General features: G+C 32.4%; 1 protein-coding gene across 1 annotated transcript in view; it reads left to right on the top strand.

Annotated features, from left to right (window-relative positions):
* The window catches only part of CCDC178 (coiled-coil domain containing 178), a 232,663-nt gene that overhangs the window by 124,973 nt on the left and 88,755 nt on the right, over positions 1 to 18,935 (top strand). The window contains exon 18 of the mRNA XM_004683996.1: positions 13,390 to 13,539. Coding sequence (XP_004684053.1) covers positions 13,390 to 13,539 — 150 coding nt within the window. The remainder of the gene's footprint in view (positions 1 to 13,389; positions 13,540 to 18,935) is intronic.

Below are 18,935 nucleotides of genomic sequence, written 5' to 3'. Positions count from 1 at the left end.
ATCAGTGACTAATCACATCACTTCTGCAAAATTTGTGTTTTTTTAATGATTTATTTATTTATTACATCATTCTTCATTTTGTGCAAAGTTTGTTGTGGTTTTTTTTTTTTTAAGATTTATTTATTTATTTATACAAAACTGGGGTCTGCCGCGCCATGTGGATCTCGCAGGCGGCAGGCGGGAATCGAACTCATGCGGAAGTGGCTTCAGATTCTCAGTGCTGTGCTTTAACCCGCTGCGCCACCAGGGAGGGCCAACCCAGAGGTATTTTTATAAATATAGTTGTAATAGTTAATATTCCTGAAAGCTTGAAAAATTATTCACCCAGCAATCTCATACTCTCTCAAAAAAATCTTTGTGGGTGTTGGATCAACCACCAGACTTAAATCTTACATGTAGTAACTACATGTGACATGGACAGAGAGGGCAGGCTTGTCCCAACTGCCACTTTAATAAATAAAAAACACATTACTCTTCCATTACCACACTAACTGATAGTTCACACATAAACATACAAAGTGGACCCAGAGCAACTCAAGACAGAAAAAAAACACTTTGATAACAAGCAGGGATATGTTGCTTGCTATATTTGTTTTACTTTTTTATTTACTTAACACAATGTCTCTAACAGAGATCACTATTATTATTATGAAGTTGAACTCTTACTCAGTATTTTAAGAATGTATAAATATTTTTCAAAACCATTTACATAACCAACTAGTAGACAGGTTAATCATTTAAAAGTTATTACCTAAAAAGACTTTTATACTTAACAGGATGTGATATTCATTATAACCTTAAGTTTATATTTAATTATGACAGAGAAATGTGAAATTGTCAACATTTTGTTGTTAATTTTAATTGACTTTTTAAATATGAGCAATAAATTATCAAGTGAATGAATCAGTTTATTTTGAAATAGAGATGATAATCTATCTGTTAAATTAAGAGAAACAGAAATTCTTTGAGGGTCTTATGGCATAGTCTATATTGTCAGAACTGATTTTTCAATGGTTGTTGATTACAAGTTACCCTACATATTGAGAGAAGATAATGTTTTATATAAAAAAGTGAATTATTTTTACAAATTCATTAATAATGAGCCCGTTTCAATGAAGTTCTGATGTTTCTTTACTACCATGAAACTACTTAATAAACTTATTATTAATTAAGAAAATCCTTTACCTAACTGGATTTTTAATCTTCATGTTGTTTATATATTGCTGCTGTAATTAATTAACACAAATTTAGAGACTTAAAGTTTGTGCCATTTAGATAAATCAGACAATTCCATGTGAAGATTTGTATCCTTCATTCATATGTGCAAAATTTCTTTTTTTTTTTCTTCATGAAGTATAGCGTATTCATAGGTTACTGGGATTAGTATTCTAGTAATTCCCATAAGTACCCTCAAGGACACATTTGAAGGGCTCTCTTGGTCATAGCTTCCTTAAGAACGAATGTCCATAAGGACTTCTGATACCTTCCATGAATATAATCTTATTCAAAATCAAACTCATGTGTCACTCCATTTAAATGGGTCCAAACTTAGATACCTAAACTGCACATAGCATCTGGGCTCTAGCTTCTATCCTCAGACCAGTCATCATTTGATCAAAGAAAGGTAACCTTGAAGATTTCTAGAGTAGATTGTAGCATTTGATTGTAAAAAGCTTGGTTTCCTTTCTGCTTTTTTTTTTTTTTGGCAATATTGAAACAAAGAAACTTGACCTGACATAGGATAACAAAGGTAGAGAACAGCAGTATACAATTTGGCATGACCTGAGACAAAAAGAAAATGGATCCTTTGAGCTGTCTCATTGCACATCCCATCCAATGATAGTGTGTACAATGTTGAGTCCATTTAAGATATACACTGTTTCTCCATTCTAGATCATTAAAATATGCATGAATTTATGAATTCCTTGTTCAGAATATTTGGGATGAGGTCATTTAAATGCAGCTTTTGTATTCTTATTACTTGCTGTTTTCTTAAACTGTTCATATCCTGCTACTGTGAAGAACCTCTGTTATTAAAAAAAAATCAACTATAGTTATTTCATGTGAAACTGTCTTACTCTTTTTTTTTTATTTTAATCTCCTGAGTTGTGAGAACACAGCTTAGCAAAGTGTATAAAGGCAGCAAAGCAGGTAGTTTAGATTTCTGTTAGTCTTCCAAGGAAAACCTACAAGTAAACTGGAATACAACACAGAGAGATTATACAGTAAAATGCTTTTGCAAACTAGGATTTAAAGAACTGGAAAGCTTATTATTTTTCTCAGTCAAAATGTAAATGGATAAATTCCTATGTTTTTATGTTGTAAAAATGAATCGTGAAATATTTCTCAAAGAAAAAAATACAAAAAATGCCATCCATGTATACAAGATTCTGAAAATTTAAGAGCATTTATCAGAAGTAAATACTTTGAGGAAAATACAATTTAAGAGTACAGCCTAGTGATATGCTCTGTATTGTTATGTCTGTGTTGAACAAGTCTTAAATATTATTTTATTCATCTATTCATTTATTCAGCGATGTTTATTGAGAGACTACTAAGTAGCAACCACTGGGATAAAAAGTAATAGGAAACAAAAACTCAAGATAACAATAATAAGTGATCACACTAACACATATATATATATGTATATATATATATGTATATAGAGAGAGCAAACTTTCCAAGAAAAGTTGAAAATGGTAATCTTTACACATTTTAACACTTAACAATACATATACACAGTATCTGATAACAATAAAGTAGGAATTACTTTTTTTAACATCTTATTTTAAAATGCATATATGTTGCTTTTGTGTCCTGTATCCCTCATGAGGAGATTCCAGCTTGTCTACTATTTTTCATTCTCTGTCTTTCTTCATATCTGGCAATTGATTAAAAAAATGAAAAAAAATATATAAGTGTAATAGTACTTACTATATACTTTATTTAAATATGTAAACTTAAAATACTGTCACTCATAAATCACTGTTAGTTTGACACTGAATATTGATACAGGAAAAATATCTCTAGTCATCTTTTCCAGATAGACTGAAAGTTTTCATTTCATTCATTTTCTTTTTTTTCTTTTCTTTTTTTACTGCAGCTATCCAAATTGCTATTTGCAAACCATAACATGAATTGCACATTATCCATTAGAGTTCATGAAGTATCTTTTTATTTTGTGGGGAAAAACTAAGTGGGTCATTCTATAGTTCCCAAGTGTTATTCATAACTTGAGGTACTTTCATTTCTGTACCAACTATAGAAAGAAGAAATGACTTGGAAAGAATGGGGGGGGGTGGTGGTGGTGAAGAAATGGGAAGGTAAATGGTGTCGTAAGGAGGAAAATGTAGACAGGAGGACCTTAGATGAATAAGTCCATGTTGCAAATGATGAGGAGGAAGCTAAAGAAGAGAAGAGGAAACAAGAAAGGAGAGTGAGTTGAAGGAAAAAAAATTAAGGCGAGAAAGAAGTAAGCTGAAGGAAAACAAAATTACAATCAGACACAAGACTGATAAACACTTATGGTGGCAGGTTTCTCTTTGCCTTCATTTGCTTTGAACACAGCTAGTTGCTATGTACAATGAATGAATCAGCATTGTGGATTAGGTGTATTTGCAGAATTGTTTGATGTTTACACCTGATGTTCAGGAGGTTTTTTAAACTCCTGAGCAAACCTGGAAGATCTAAGAATTCATCCACTCCATGATTGTAAATGAGAATATTGTCATTGCTAATTATGCAGAACTTACATGTCCTCAAAATATTAGTGAAAATTTTTGACTCCCATTAAATTTCTTACAGTATCAGCTCTGTAAGCACTTACCTGAATATGCAAAATTATTCAATATTTATCATTCAGTATTTTAAGATTATTTCTTGTCGCTATAATTTATAGCTAGTGCATTCTTTCTAATCATGGTAGGTAGGTATTTTAGACATTCTGCAGATGAATGACCACCTATGTCACCTGTAAAGTTAAACTTGAACTTGGCCTCATGAAATTAATTCTGGTTCCCTAAAGCAGAGTTGCAGGAATAGAAAAATGAACAGATCAAGAGCTTCCATTAATGAAACACCTATATGAACCACATTTAAATAAACATGAGCTAGAAAAATTTAGGCATTACTTATAATATCTTGACAGCTTTAACAACTCTCTGCGATGTTGTTGTGTCCATTTTGATAGTATTTAAAATGTTCACAAACACATTTTTAAAATAGGCTTCATTTTATTGAAAGAACTGGGAGACTATCACCTTAGTAAGTGTCTCTGCTGGAAAAATTTTAGAAATGCCTTCCAATAATTTGTCTCCTATGTATAGAAATAAATACAGCCTAATGAGATCTTGAGTGAGGAGTCTAAATTAGAACTTTTTTTTTTTTTTGCATGATGCTAACATATAAAGGACCTAGAGAAGGGATCAGCAAACTTTTTGTAAAAGAGAAGATAAAAAATCTTTTAGATTCTGTGGTTCACTTACTCTATTGCAACTACTCAGCTCTGCCACAACTGAGCAAAGGGGTTATAGACAACATGTAAACAAATGATGCACCAGTAACATTTAATATGGAAAAAGGCAGTGGGGTGGATTTGGCTACAAACTTGATGATCCCTATTCTAGAATATCTGATTGCTTGCTTTTTTTTTTTAAGATTTATTTATTTATTCATACAGAACTGGGGTATAGGCCAGAGATGCGGAGGGTGAGAGGATTCACCAGGGACAGAGTGGGGTGCAGAACAGGCAGATCAACGAAGTACACTGCTGAGGGGAGCAGCGGGCAGGCCAGGAGAGGTCTGCTGCGCCATGTGGTCTCCTCCGGGGCAGGTGGGGATCGAACTCATGCTGAATTGGCTTAAGCTTCTTAGTGCTGTGCTATAACCTGCTGCTCCACCAGGGAGGGCCCCTGATTGCTTTCTTACTGGATATAAAGTTATTTTGGCTAGTTAAGGGTCTCAAGATTAGGATATATAGAAAATTACATTAGGTATTTTAAATCATATTTCTGTTTGTGATACAACTGCAAAATTTATACAATGCCCCAACTGCATTAGGTAGCTAGACATGCTTATGACCTTTTATTTCTTAGTAAAGGGATTCCCTGTGAGGAATAAAAGAAAAAGCATTACTAATAATTCTGTCCAGGAGGATATTATGTTGAACTGCAAATTAGTTACTGTATTTTCCCCTATCAGGCACCTCTATCACAAAAAGCTTAATGTTTTCTGACTCTGAATTCCCAAGAAAGACATACTGAGGCTTTGTTTTGTTTTGCTTTCACTTCAAAAGGTTCTTCTCTAAGAGCACCCAATTTATTTAAAAAGATTTTATAGAATATTCAGAAATTAGAACAATCACATCATCAGTCTACAATCTGAAGGACTTTGTAATTCACCTGTAAAATTAGGAGGTGATACAATTCCAAAAGAGTTGGGCTGGCATCAGTCTGGACTCTAACCTTAATCACTCTCTTTGTATGGCATCTTGTACACAAAATTGGCTTTCCTCGCCTCCATTACCTCATCTTTAATGTAAATTTTTCTAAATTTCTATTTCTTGAGAAGTTGCACAAAACTGTTATAGTTATCCCTGTGTATATTAATGGTTGTACTTATAAGGAGGGGCTTCAATTTTCTATTTTAATTGTCTTTTGGATACAATATAATCAGCATGTGTTATTTTGTAATGCATAGACTTTAAAAACAAGTATCTAATATCTGGCATAATATGAATGTAGCAATGAAATTGGCATTAAATATTAAGAACATTTTCAAAAGTAAGCATTTTCTACAAATACATAATGTGAAATCATTACCTGACACACTAGTAGGAACATAAGGAAAAATACATAAATCTTCAAAGCATTTGCTTATTTTTATCATCTATCCTAGCTCTTTGATCTGCCTTTCATTTGTAATAAAGTTTCTAGGTAGTATTCTTACATTTTCTGCATTTATGTATTACATTCTTACTTTATGATAAAGTTAGCTGATAATTCCTTAACTCTTTTTGCTGATGACCTTTTAAAGCTGCATAATTAGAATAAGTTGTGGTTATTGTATTGAAATCTCTATCCCATGGGCCAACAAGGCAGCACATTAATTCTCTGCATCACCCACTCCATGTGCAGTGCCATCAGCACAAAGATATTATTCTTTGTAATTACATAAAGAAAGGGTCTATTTAGTGTTAACTGACCTTTCTGTGACTGATCAGCCTTTTCCACCAGTGAAGTAGAAATGTATATCATTAAAATGTGAGTAAATAGGAAACCTTTCTAAATCCTAAACTGTTCAAATCAGGAGAAAATTGTTCAGTCTTTCAGATGACATAGTGAAAAGAGTAGCAGGCTTTCTATTTTAAAATAATTGACAAATTAAAATATGAGTAAATTATGACAAGCACAGGAATATTTAACAATGAAATAATATGCAAATATATTCTTGTTAACAGTATTAACAGTATTAGAGGGCACCATTAAATACATGTATATTCAGGATTAAAATTTAAGTTTTACTTAATAAGTAATAAATAAATGTAAGGGGATGATTATTACTGAAGATATGTAATATAACTGCCTAAATCCTGGACTTTAACTTGGAAAAATTCATTGGGGATAGAGATCACATGAAACCAATTTTTACCCATTTGCTTATTATATAATTTACTTTTAATCAATTATGCTGGAGACATTGATGGGAAATATGAATACCCTGAAGAAAATGTAATCAGATTGAAATTTAATTGCTAATATAAGGGTCATACATACAGTTTTCTAGAGCTGTTTTATAGTTACAGGAGATATACCCACATTAATCAGGTGCTTTTTAGTATTTTACGAGCCTTTGTATTTCTAGGCCAGATTCTCCCTGCTGAGAACACATAGAGAGCCCTGAGAACACATAAGAAATAGCTTATGAATCTGTTCTTAAACAGACTTCATTTCTCATGGACCTGCTATCATTATTTGATATCTAGTATCCTTCTTTATCCATAAGATATCTGACTGCAAGCTCCTATGGCCCTGAAATCATTTATTTTTATTTTCATGCTGATATCAATAACTCCTGGTCAAATATGTACACTGAAATAAAACAACTAAGAAATATACAGAATTGATATAAAGCAGTTATATAACCCCAATGAATCTTTTCTGAGTTTTGAGATGCAATGTGATACTGTCCTTTATTATACTTTAGGTGTACTAAATTTATAAGCCTCAGGGGGCTAAAGATTCTTGAATGTAGTAGTCACATGTTTGGGTCTTGAGGCAGGGTAACTGAAGACCCTGGCAGTGACAATTTGACTGGTCATCCAGGAGTGGCAGAGTTTCTTCAAGGTACTCATTGGCTTTCACAGCATCCCCCACAATGCATTGTGGGTACCAGTTGCTTAGGTACTAGGATGATTAGAGAGTATTTTGTCAAACATCATCATTGATAGAGCTTGAGGCTTATTAGAAACTTGATTCTGGACTGATTTGTTCATTTAAAATCAAGAGTTCATTTAAAAATCAAGACTAATTCTCAGAAAACTCATGTTGGACAAGAGAATGGTTTCCATGGCAGCACAGACAAGGAAGTAAGTCCTGGGAGAATTAGAACAGTTATTTATTCCTTTGAGACTTCAAAATATTGACACATATCATTCTTACAGATTTGCTCCTTGTAAACACTAGGGAGAATTCCCCTTTTCTGTAGTAATTGGTGTATAGATTTTAAGGGAAAAGCAATGTAATAATGTCTCTGTGTATGCAATAGGTGATAAGCCTCGTGATGTATATGTTTTCTCCATGTCAGCTATATTGTTAGAGAATTATCTTGTATTTTAAACATTTGAGTTCACTATGCAAAAGCCTGCAGGTCAAAGGGAATGATTTTGAAGGTGACAGAGTGGAGACTTTGGTGTAGTATGTGAACTTATGTACAGGATCACATGTTACTGAAACAATGGTGCTTGATATGGAGCAATTATTTTCAGATGCATCAATGGAGCACTAAATATGGGGACTAATTTCATTGTTTATACTAACAGTGATATTTTAAAGTCAAGAGACAGCCAAATATTTAGCCTGTGCTTCAAAAGTCTAATGCACAACTCATAGGTAACAGAAATCTAATAGTTACAAAAGGAACAAGAAAAAATTCCTCTCACATGAATTATCCAATTTTTTGCAAATATATACCTAATCATGTGTAGGTCAGTTTTGATCCTTGTCTAATCAAATTACTACTCTTAACATTCCAGTTTCTGATCAGTTCTTTTATCAAGCCTGTTCTGACCCTCCCACTAACTAGTAAAAAAGATTTCTCCTGGTAGAAGGGACTCAAACAGATTCAAATTTCTGTCTCCACCTATTCCAGCCTTTAATCGCTGGTGAACAGGGCTTATATCTTAACCTCCTTTTTAATCCATGACTAACCATAGAACTGAACTCATAGAATAAATTTACTCATGGGCTTACTACAATAATGACTGAACATAAAAATAAGGGAAAGTTAGATGTAATAATGCTCTGGGGTGAAACTGGTCAGTTCTGGTTGTGCTGCAGGAATTCCATTCATTCCAAACATGAGATTTAATGTAAGTGGGTGGGTTTCAGTCTGTGCAAGAACATGAACATGGCAGTTATAACTAGCAGCAGTCTGTCGAGATGCAAGAAAGAAAGAAGCTGTCTGAAGTAAACTAGTAATAACTATGAGTTAGGACATGGCAGATAATCAGAAAAGATCAGCTGAGACAGTCCCATATAATCACATCATGATAAAAGAGTTATTAGAGCTGGATCAAAAGGTGGCAACTCTCTTGCCAATCCATAACTGATAGAAGAACCCAGCTCCTCTGTCTGATGAGGTGGATCAAAATTCCTCTATTAGGAGTAGCTGGATAAATTTAGCCATGGACACTATTACTGTTAACTTTAAGGTATTTGTACTTATAAAGATGTTTTACACCTGGATGTACAGAGTGAATATTTTCATCATAACCATCTCTCTGGAATGTTTGAGTCAAGTATTTTTTCTTCTAATTTCCTTTGCCATTGAACCATCTTAAATTAAAAAAAAAAAAGAATTCAAATTATTCTAAACTCTTTTCAGGGTAAGTCTGGCTGATGGATCACCACAGGCCTCAGTGCGTAGTTGGCATTTCTCTGCTGTATCTGACCATAGTCCACAATGGAGATCCAGCTTTGAAATTCTATGCACTTGACCTTGTCAGTGAATATATCAGACATAATCAAATCATGGAATATGGAATTATGGAGATCAGAAAGCATGAGACTATTTATATGTAACCAGCATGCCCATATTGATTTACAAGGAAAAGTCACTTCCATGGGGACCAAGTTCTTACTTTTTTCAGCAGTCTACATTATCTGTTTCAGCAAATTATGTTTAATATGTTAGTAAAATTATAAAAAATACTTTTACTTGGTAGAAATAGACGGATAAGTTTATTCTGATATTTGGTTAACACGGTTATATTTTATAAATAAAGCTTTGTATAGAATTACACGGTACTGGCTGGAGTTTATGAACTCAAGTACAACAGCTCATGAGGAGTATGGGATTAGAATTAATCTGCTGGGTGCAAAGTCCAGTTTTTCACCTAATATGTGTAGAAGCTTGCAGAAGATAATTTGTGTTTCTGTTGCTTTGATAGAATAATAAATAGCCAGAACTGAGATTCATGACTGCGTGCATCAGAAATTTGGACAGGACATAGCAGGGATGTCTTATCTTTTTTTTTTTCCACCTTTCTGGATCATCAGGTCAATGACTTAATCTTTACGAGCTGCAATAATCTTCAAATGACTCATTTGTTTACAATCATTGCTGACTGTTGCTTGAATTCTGATTTTGAGCTTTTTGCTTGGAGGTCTTCACCTGATCTCTACATGTAGTCTAGATTCCTCACAACATGGTAACTGGCTCTAGGGTGAATAGCCCAAAGAGAGAATCAGGCAGAAGTTATATACTTTTTGCGAACAAGACTGGGAAGTTACACAGCATCACTTCCCCCAAAATTTGTTGGCTGAAGAAGTCACAATACTACCCAGATTCAAAGGAAAGAGAAATAGATTATACTTCTTGATAGCGAGTAACAGGTTCAGGAACACTATCTGAGAATGAAAATATTGCTGGGATATTTTGGAAGACACAATTTGTCTCACTGACTTCTCTTCCTTATTTGTAAAATGAGTATAAATTCACAACTTAGAGAACTGATGTGAGGATAAATTTAGTAAATATTGCCTTCTTAGGATATGTCCTGGTTTTAACTAACACTCCTAATGTTAGCAGTTACTCTAATGCTTAACATCACTCTGTCATCATACTAATATCACATTAGATTGTGGGTGGAATGACTTCCAGAATTGGAGAGGTTGAGGCTTGGATCCAGCAGAATCTTTCCTGTTGGTAGACAGTGGACATAGGTGTTTTCCTGACTTTCTTTTCATTCTTTCTTTCTTTTTTTTTTTCATTTTGTTATCTTTGTTTTCATTATGTGTGGAATTCATAAATTAATGTTTATGTTCAGTTATAGTTCTAAAATTTTTGAACTATCACAAGAAGAAACATGAATAGATGGTATGTGCGCTATATATTAATACAAAAAAAAAAAACACTTCTCTTATTAGAATGCCCTATCTTCCCCCCTTGCCCAGGGGAAGAAGGGAAAGGATAAGTGACACATAAAAAAAAAACTGCAAAATGAGGGAATCCAACATGATATGATCTACTACTTAAGAAGAAATATCAACTGAAACAAAAGTGAGAAATTACTATTTAGGTATCATATAGTCTATGTCTACCTACAATTTTTACCATTGTTGATGGCAGAGGAGAAGGAAAGATCATTCTTTATTGGTGATGATTCCTCAACACTATTGGGATAAGCTGTGCTAACAGATAGATCAGGAAAATTTCTGTGTACAATATCAGGTGCTTTGCCTACCTTACAGTGTTAAGCCTGAATAATAATAATAATATACACCAACTCATAATACTAAGTTATTTAACCTGTAGAAACAGCAACTCAATTTTTTTTAATGTTTTTTAAGTCAAAATTTCATTCAAGTTTCACATTTAAAAAAGGACTTAAGTATAAAGATTCTACTGTTAAGATTCAGCTATTTGAACTTAAACTCACGTGAAAGTCATCTTTAGTGTCTTTTATGCTTTCCACTCTTCTATTGTATTGCTAATTCCAACTTCTGTGCCCTTCTTTAATTGTCTTCTACAACTGTCCTGTTATGTTAAATTTCCAGTCATAGTAGTGTTGTTTTATCTGAACATGTTTATGTAAGTAATTGTCACCCCCCACCTTTGTTTCCTTTGCACATTTAACAGTTTTGACTAAAATTAAACAAGTTAAAGTTGTGAGATGGAACTAAAGTAAAACATAAAGAATATTGTAAATGTCAACAGAATATCATTATTAAAAATTAAGAAAACTTAAACCAAATTGCACAACCAAAAGTCAGTGACCTTTGAGGATGCATAGTAAATTGGCAAATTTTTCTGTACATTTATTATTGGGAAATTATAATGTAAAATATGACTGATATCCCAAAGTTTTTAAAATTCATCGGTATAACAACACAATTTGATTTTTTGGTATCTGCTCTATGTCATATAATAGAGCAAGAAATGGTGTAGTACAAAAAACTTGCAAGCATATGTTTTTGCAAATAAAACTGCATATTACACAGGGAACAAACCACAAATCCCCAAATAGATTCCTCATTAAATCCTAGTAACCTGATTTAAAGCAAGTTCCACCATATTTTTGACACTCCTCTCAAATTCAGTGTTTACATTAGACTGCTAGAGCCTGAAAGAAATGGATATATATATGAGAAGTATAATATCTTAGGTGATAGAGTAGTGCCTTACTTTTAAGTCAAACAAACCAAAGACTCAAAATTATTACTCAGTCTCTATCCAGGACTTGAGATTAGGTTTCAATATTAGTTAAATCATCAAAAACAATTGTAACCATCTTTTCAAAAGCATCTACAGCAAATAAAAATATTCAGAGAAACATTGTCCTCCTAATGGAGACAATTCTATATGATTTGGGGGCAAGTTACTTGATAGAAGTTTCTAAAGATTTAAATCATTGTGTCAGAATTATGGCAAGGTCATTTTAAATGATTCTTAGTTCATCATTGTGCCTTTTTGAAGTACAGCTATGACAGAGTATTAATCATTAGGGATCAATGTGGATACTATGCTTTCATGAGAAATATGTTTGTTGACCTTAGTAAATCTTCAAGTGCGTAAATGCAAAAATATTTGTACAGGCAATTTTCTGTTGAATTACATTTCCTCTGTACATTTTCATATCACAATACTAATTTTAACAACTTACAGCAAAGTTTTGATGTGATGGCAATTTTCCCAAAGAAGCATTTTAATTGCTTTACTGTGGCTATCTTTATATCTAGCTCTTTAATAATCTTTATCATTATGATTAATCTAAATTTGAGCTTTATAAAGTTTTTACAATCATAAATAATGTAATGAATAAAATATTTTGCTTAGAATAAACTCTTGTAAGAAGAATTTATTAATGGATTTGAAAGTATTTAAGGCTGGTAATAAATTGTATAATTTTGAAACACCTAGAACATTGTCTATACTAGAAGTGTAAAAAAAAATCAGCAACTAAAATGAGTATATATATCTAATTTAAAATTTTGTCATCCACCAATTTCTCAGTGGGTAATGTTACAAAAGCTGTTGTCTAAGGGGGTTACATTAGAGCTACATATATTTATTTAGTCACAAGGATATTATAAACTTCTTAATTGATAATGAAGCAGAATTAACTAATACAGCTACAATGGCCTTTAATATAGAAACAAATAATGGCTGTTTGTACAGCTTCTAAGACAAGAATTCCTCATTCCTTGTCTTTTATTCTTTATTTTTCTATATTTCCAACTAGTTTTCTTATATGCTACCTCTGTAAAACTCTTGGAAATCAAATTCTAAGCTCCCAAGTTTCTTTACCTATTTGAGCACTGAGGCTTTAAGAAGTTAAAAAGAAGGGGGTGGGATGTTGGTAAAAGAAACAGACTCTTGGAATGTTGAGGGGAGTCTTGCAGGACTAGTTACTTCCCAAGGCATCATAGAGGGAAGTCCTAGAAAGAGAAGGAACAAAATTGAGACAGACTGGTGAGTCAATAGAAAATCTTTTCCAAGCAAAAATTTATTAAATCCAAAGAGGATACTGGTTTTAAGGCAAAATCTTTTGCATTTATTAGTTATCTGAAATTTAGTGTACTACTTTTAGATAATTCAAAAAGATATAAAAATTCAACAAAAATTAAAATGATTTCATCTAATTACTATATGTATATATTTATCTTCCAGAAAATACAAGATCTTTCACTTGAAGAAAATCTACGTTTAGCTCACGAATATCTGAAATTACAGAGCATTTTCTTAGCAGAAAAGGATGATTATTTCAATAAATATGATCGATTATTATCATATGATTCTTCAATTAGAGACAAGAAACAGGTATTGTATTTTCTTCTTTTTTTTTTTTTTGAAAAGTAATGATTTAATTGACACATGCACTACAAAAGTAACAATGGTCTGTCATGGGATCTACAGTCTGATGATGATTCTTCAAATGCCCTAAAATAGCATGCCTTCTTTTTCTGTAAATTTTTGTTGTGTATTTTTATCAACCTATTGGAATTACATTTTTAAAAGGTATTTGGGAAATTGAAAAAACTTAAGCTTCTAATCCACCATGTGGATTAGATATTAGATATGCAGATATTAATCTGCATTTAATTATTAGTTCATGGAATAGCAAATGTCTATAATTCACAAATTTAAACTTTATCATAAACTTCACATTGCAGTTCTATCTATACATTACTTCACATGATTGACCCCTAAGTCTTCCTCATGATAATTGTATTCCAAATCTTGTGTTCTATTTACTATTAGAGATGGAACTTAAAGCTGATGCTTTGTAGTTCTTGAAAATCACAGAACTCTAATTTATTCTGTAATGTCTTCTGTAATAATTGACAAAGTACACAATGTTGAAAGTGAAAACTCCATTATTAAAGTGTTAAAATTCAGGGCTTCCCCAATATTCTTCTCCAAATACTCATTGACAAGAAAAAATTACTTCCTTGAATATTTGTACAAACCCGGGAATTAATTTTTCAGAAGTATATGGTTAAAAAATTTATTTCACCATTAAGAACAAATGGTCTGCTATTGCATCTTTTCCTCATTTTCACTTATATAACTGTACTAAAAAGTAGTAATTTGGTATTATAGTGCTATGTTTATTCCTTCATTGCTATGAAATATTGGAAAGATTGTAGGTCAGATCTGAGTGTGACTTCTACCAATTACTAGCATAGTGACCTTACAAAGGTATTTACCCTTTCCAACTTTAGTTTTCTCATCAATAAAATAATATTACTTCACAAGATTTACCTCACAGGAAAATTGTTAGTGAATTAAAAAGAGACATCCACAATTGGAAAAGAGAGAGATGGCTATGCAACAGTAACTTTTGCATTCATCTGGCATATTGTTTATCAACTCTGTCTCCCATCCATCTACTTTCATTCAAGTTAAACTCCCAAGTATATAAAGAAAGTATTGTAATTTTCATTTAAAAATCTGTTTTCAGTAATAAGAAGATGGGGATAGGTCAGAGTGGTGTTTGGGCCAAAAGTGGAAAATAATTATATGCCAAAATCTTAATTTAACTAAAACCACTGTGTAAGATTCAAGGAAGGAACTTTAAGGTAGCAATGAAACATTTGTCCAGCCACTTCATGTATTTGAAATTATTACTGAGGTTAAATATGTTCCAATTGTTGTTGATTGGGAGGGGGAAATAATCAATAGCTACACTGTATATCCTTTTCTAATTAGAGGAAAAACAAAAATATATGATAAGTTTATTTGTTAGCCACTTGTACAGAATCTTTTGGTGGCAAATGACAAATGTATTAGTTGTTTGCATAAATAGTGAAGAACCCATACCTTTAAGATAGATCCGTAATGTAGTGTTTCCATAGTGAGAACTAAAACTGTCTTGATGACATTTTTGAAATTAAAACAAACTTTGAGTCAAGATCCCAGGGGTAAGTTCCTGGTAAAAACAATGGCACATGCTAGGAGACTGGGTTTATATTTGTGATGATTCCTCATACGAATCACTTTTAGCACACCTGTTTCAGGGAAACTTTCAGAGATTTATTTGTACTTCCAATCATTTTTCATTTCCATCCTTCAGCGATGGAGGTCATTAAGTGCAGGCTGCCCTTGTCAGTGTCATGTAGGATCAATTTGCTGCAATGGACAGAGAGGCCTTATTGATGCTGTTAAATCTGTCAGTGAGAAATCGTATGTCATTAGAGTCTAATGCACTGCTTACAGCATGGAATTGGCCATCAAATCTGAGAAAATCCTTTTATATTTTAGTCCATTGTCTTGATATTCTAACATTTTATGTGTATATATGCATATACATATATTTTATATACAAGTGTGTCTATATATGTGTGTACGTAAAAAATACACACACAAGCATATATATGCTTTAACCCTTTGACAAATTTAGTCAATTTTGTAGTCTTTTTTTCTGTTTAGACTAGTTTTGTTGTTTATGAACATACTTTCCTTTGAGAATGGTAAATATTTTAATCATTTTTACCTACACATATTACTCATTTTCATACCTCTCTATATTTTAGACCAAAAATAAAAAGAAAGTTTAGTGGAAGGGTAAAATAAATGTAAAAAAAATATGCTTTCTTCCTTAACATAATTTCATATGTTGGCTCAGAGGTTACAATGTTCTGATATTAGTCTTGGTATAAAGTTATCTGTGTTTATTTGTTTGTGTTTCTTGGTACTTTCTTATACTTTTAAAATTTGTAAGAGTGATGGGGGCATAGCTCAGTGGTAGAGCATTTGATTGCAGATCAAAATTTGTAAGAATGAGCATTGATTACTTGAACAATAGAAACTTCTGTTTCATTAATTAGGCAAAAATCTTATTTTTGCACTATTCATGGATGACAATAGAGTAGAATCTGATCTATCGTCTCAGATCTCAAAATTTTAACTACACTAAAAATAAGTGAAGGGAAAAATCTGAAAAACAAGCTATGCTTCCTTATGAAAATAGACACCTTTATCATTTTCAGTAAAAGGTCTCAAATATGTCTTATATTTTCTCTTTTAAAAAATCCATGTGTAGTTTGATGAAATTACTCTCTCATGGTCCTCAGATCTGCAAAGAAAGGCGAGCTAAGCAAGCATGCAAATGTTGGTATGTGCTGTTGGCTGAAAACTAGCTCTCTTCCAAACCTATGTCACTTTTCTAATGATTTTCTGGTGGGAAAGAACTGGCTATTTCATGCTCATAGAGATTATAAATAGATTTCATAAATCTTTAAAACAGTAAAAATTTTGAAAAAATTTTAAGAGGACTTTTAAAATTTTTGCTAGTCTTTTTTCAGAAACTATTTTATAGATGAGGAACCTTAAGGCCAGGGTCTCTCAGTAATTTACCATATATATATGGTAAATATATATATATGTGTGTATATATATATATATATTATATATATATATATATTTAATTATAAGAAAAGGGCCTAGGATACAATTGTCTTACAACCAAATGTTCTCTCCAATATACTGTCTGTGAATGAGCATTAGTGAATTTTTTTTAAAGGTTTGAGTAGGCCAGTAACAGATGCAATAATTGTAACTGCCATGGATTATCTTAAAGTTGCTGGTATTTTCAATGAGTCATGTAAAGACAGATATTAGAGGACTATTCAGGAACCATAGGGAGTAATTCTGGACCTTATAAAATTCAAATACTTTATTTATTTATGCATTCATTCAACAATTGAAAATAAATCATTAAATATCAGCCAAACTAAGAATGATATATTAAAGGAATACTTCCACACATCCCTGCTTCAGGCTGTATTCACAGTGTCTGAGGACTCTTTTCTACAACAGAGCATGAAACCAGAACTCAAGACCATGTTCTTTTCACCCTCCAACAGAAGTATTATGAATATTTGCTCTTTATCTGCTTTGCCTAGGTCACATTGGACAAATTTGCCATTTTAAATTTTCTTTAAAAAGTGTATCATTCACAGATTTCATTAGCACTTTTTCTCGTGCTACTGTTATCAGTTTCTGAACATGGGTACCCTCCAATATTTACTAAATGTTGAGTTGGTAAAGAGTCAATGTCAATTCTAGCAGTAAACAAGATATTTTCCTATAAATATGTGAAAACTGCTTTAATTCTAATTTTGTAATACTTGCACTTTGTAATACCTGTTACCTTGTGTGTATTAAAATTGGGCCTTAGGTGATGAGTTTTTGAATGTTTTAGTGTAGAAAGAAATTCTGATTTTTGCTAGGAAAATATGAAAAATTGTTATTTTCTACAACTATTCAAAGACCTTGTCAGTATCTCTGCCTCCCTTTCTTAAGATGCAGGTATGCATGCATGCACACACACATACTCAGACTTGTTCAAAGGTCTTACCACATTTCATGGACTGATAGGCTTGCATTAAATTCCTCCTGCCCTCTTTCTTGGAAGCACTCTAAAGAGATCTCTAAAGAGCTTTTGTGGTCCCTGAAACAGGAGTAGACAGCTGGTCACCTATTGTTTTATACCAATGAATCTCTTGTCTACTGTCCAAAATCCACAAGAGAACCATGAAAAACTAGATTTATAATTCTGGCCAATACCTTAGAAAGGTAAACTTGACCGAATAAAACTATTTGTTAAACTTATGCCAGTTTTGAATGAGTTGTAGCTGTATATATCTATTTTTTATGAAATTTTGAATTTTGTCACTTCTGATAGAGTGACACTGCAATGAACTGGTTTTTTATTGAGTAATGAAATGCCTGATATATCAAATAAATTTAAGGTAAAAATTTCATATGTGTGTATATATGCATGTACATATGTTGATGTATATACACACATGCATGTATATGTATGTATAAGTGTCTCTTTACTGAGACCTATGTAAGTTCACAAAGCCTAGAATCATTGTTGTATGACACACACTACACACCATTTAGGAGTGGAGAGTATGTTGCTAACATCTAATAGACAGAGGCCACAGATGCTGCTAAACATCCTACAATGCATGGCATGGTCCCCTCCACCAACACATCCAGACACACCAGAAAGTTTCCTTGCACAAAATATCATCAGAGCTAAGGTCAACAATTCCTGGTCAAAAGAGATTTAGACATATAGATTTCTAATATGCATATAACAGATATGTTATAGATAAATAATATATATGAACCTTCATATATATGGCACACATACACATCTCTCTATTAGTGTGTATATATACACATACACACACAAATACACATACACATAGAGAGCATTATAATGACATGATACTTATGTATACCTTTTTAAAAAACATGGATTTTATTTGCATAGTAAAGTTCTTAGATATTTTATCATAAAAAGCCTGTTAACTCTGTCAATCCTGAATTTCCTATTGTCACTGAACCCCCACCACTTCTTCAGAAATTGAAAACTCACTGGCTTCACATCTAGTAGAATAAACCTTGGAAAGTTCTATTCTATAGAGGATAGAAGAAAACTTCGTGTCATAAATTGTGCATGCAGGAAATTTCATTACATATATAGTTTTAATAATGAAGTAAATAAGATGTTCTTTATATTATCTGTAAATTCCTAGTAAAAATTAAATGTTTCAAAGTAAATAGGTTATGGTTTTGGAATAAATACAGATTCTAGACTAACACTTTTTTTTTTAAAGATTTATTTATTTATTCATACAGAACTGGGGTACAGGCCAGAGATGCGGCGGGTGAGAGGATTCACCAGGGACAGAGTG

Source organism: Condylura cristata, unplaced genomic scaffold (assembly GCF_000260355.1).
Source record: "Condylura cristata isolate star-nosed mole 26May11 unplaced genomic scaffold, ConCri1.0 scaffold00016, whole genome shotgun sequence".
Taxonomy (NCBI): Eukaryota; Metazoa; Chordata; class Mammalia; order Eulipotyphla; family Talpidae; genus Condylura; species Condylura cristata.
The sequence above is the reverse complement of the archived record's forward strand: the minus strand, read 5'-3'. Positions and strand labels throughout refer to the sequence as shown.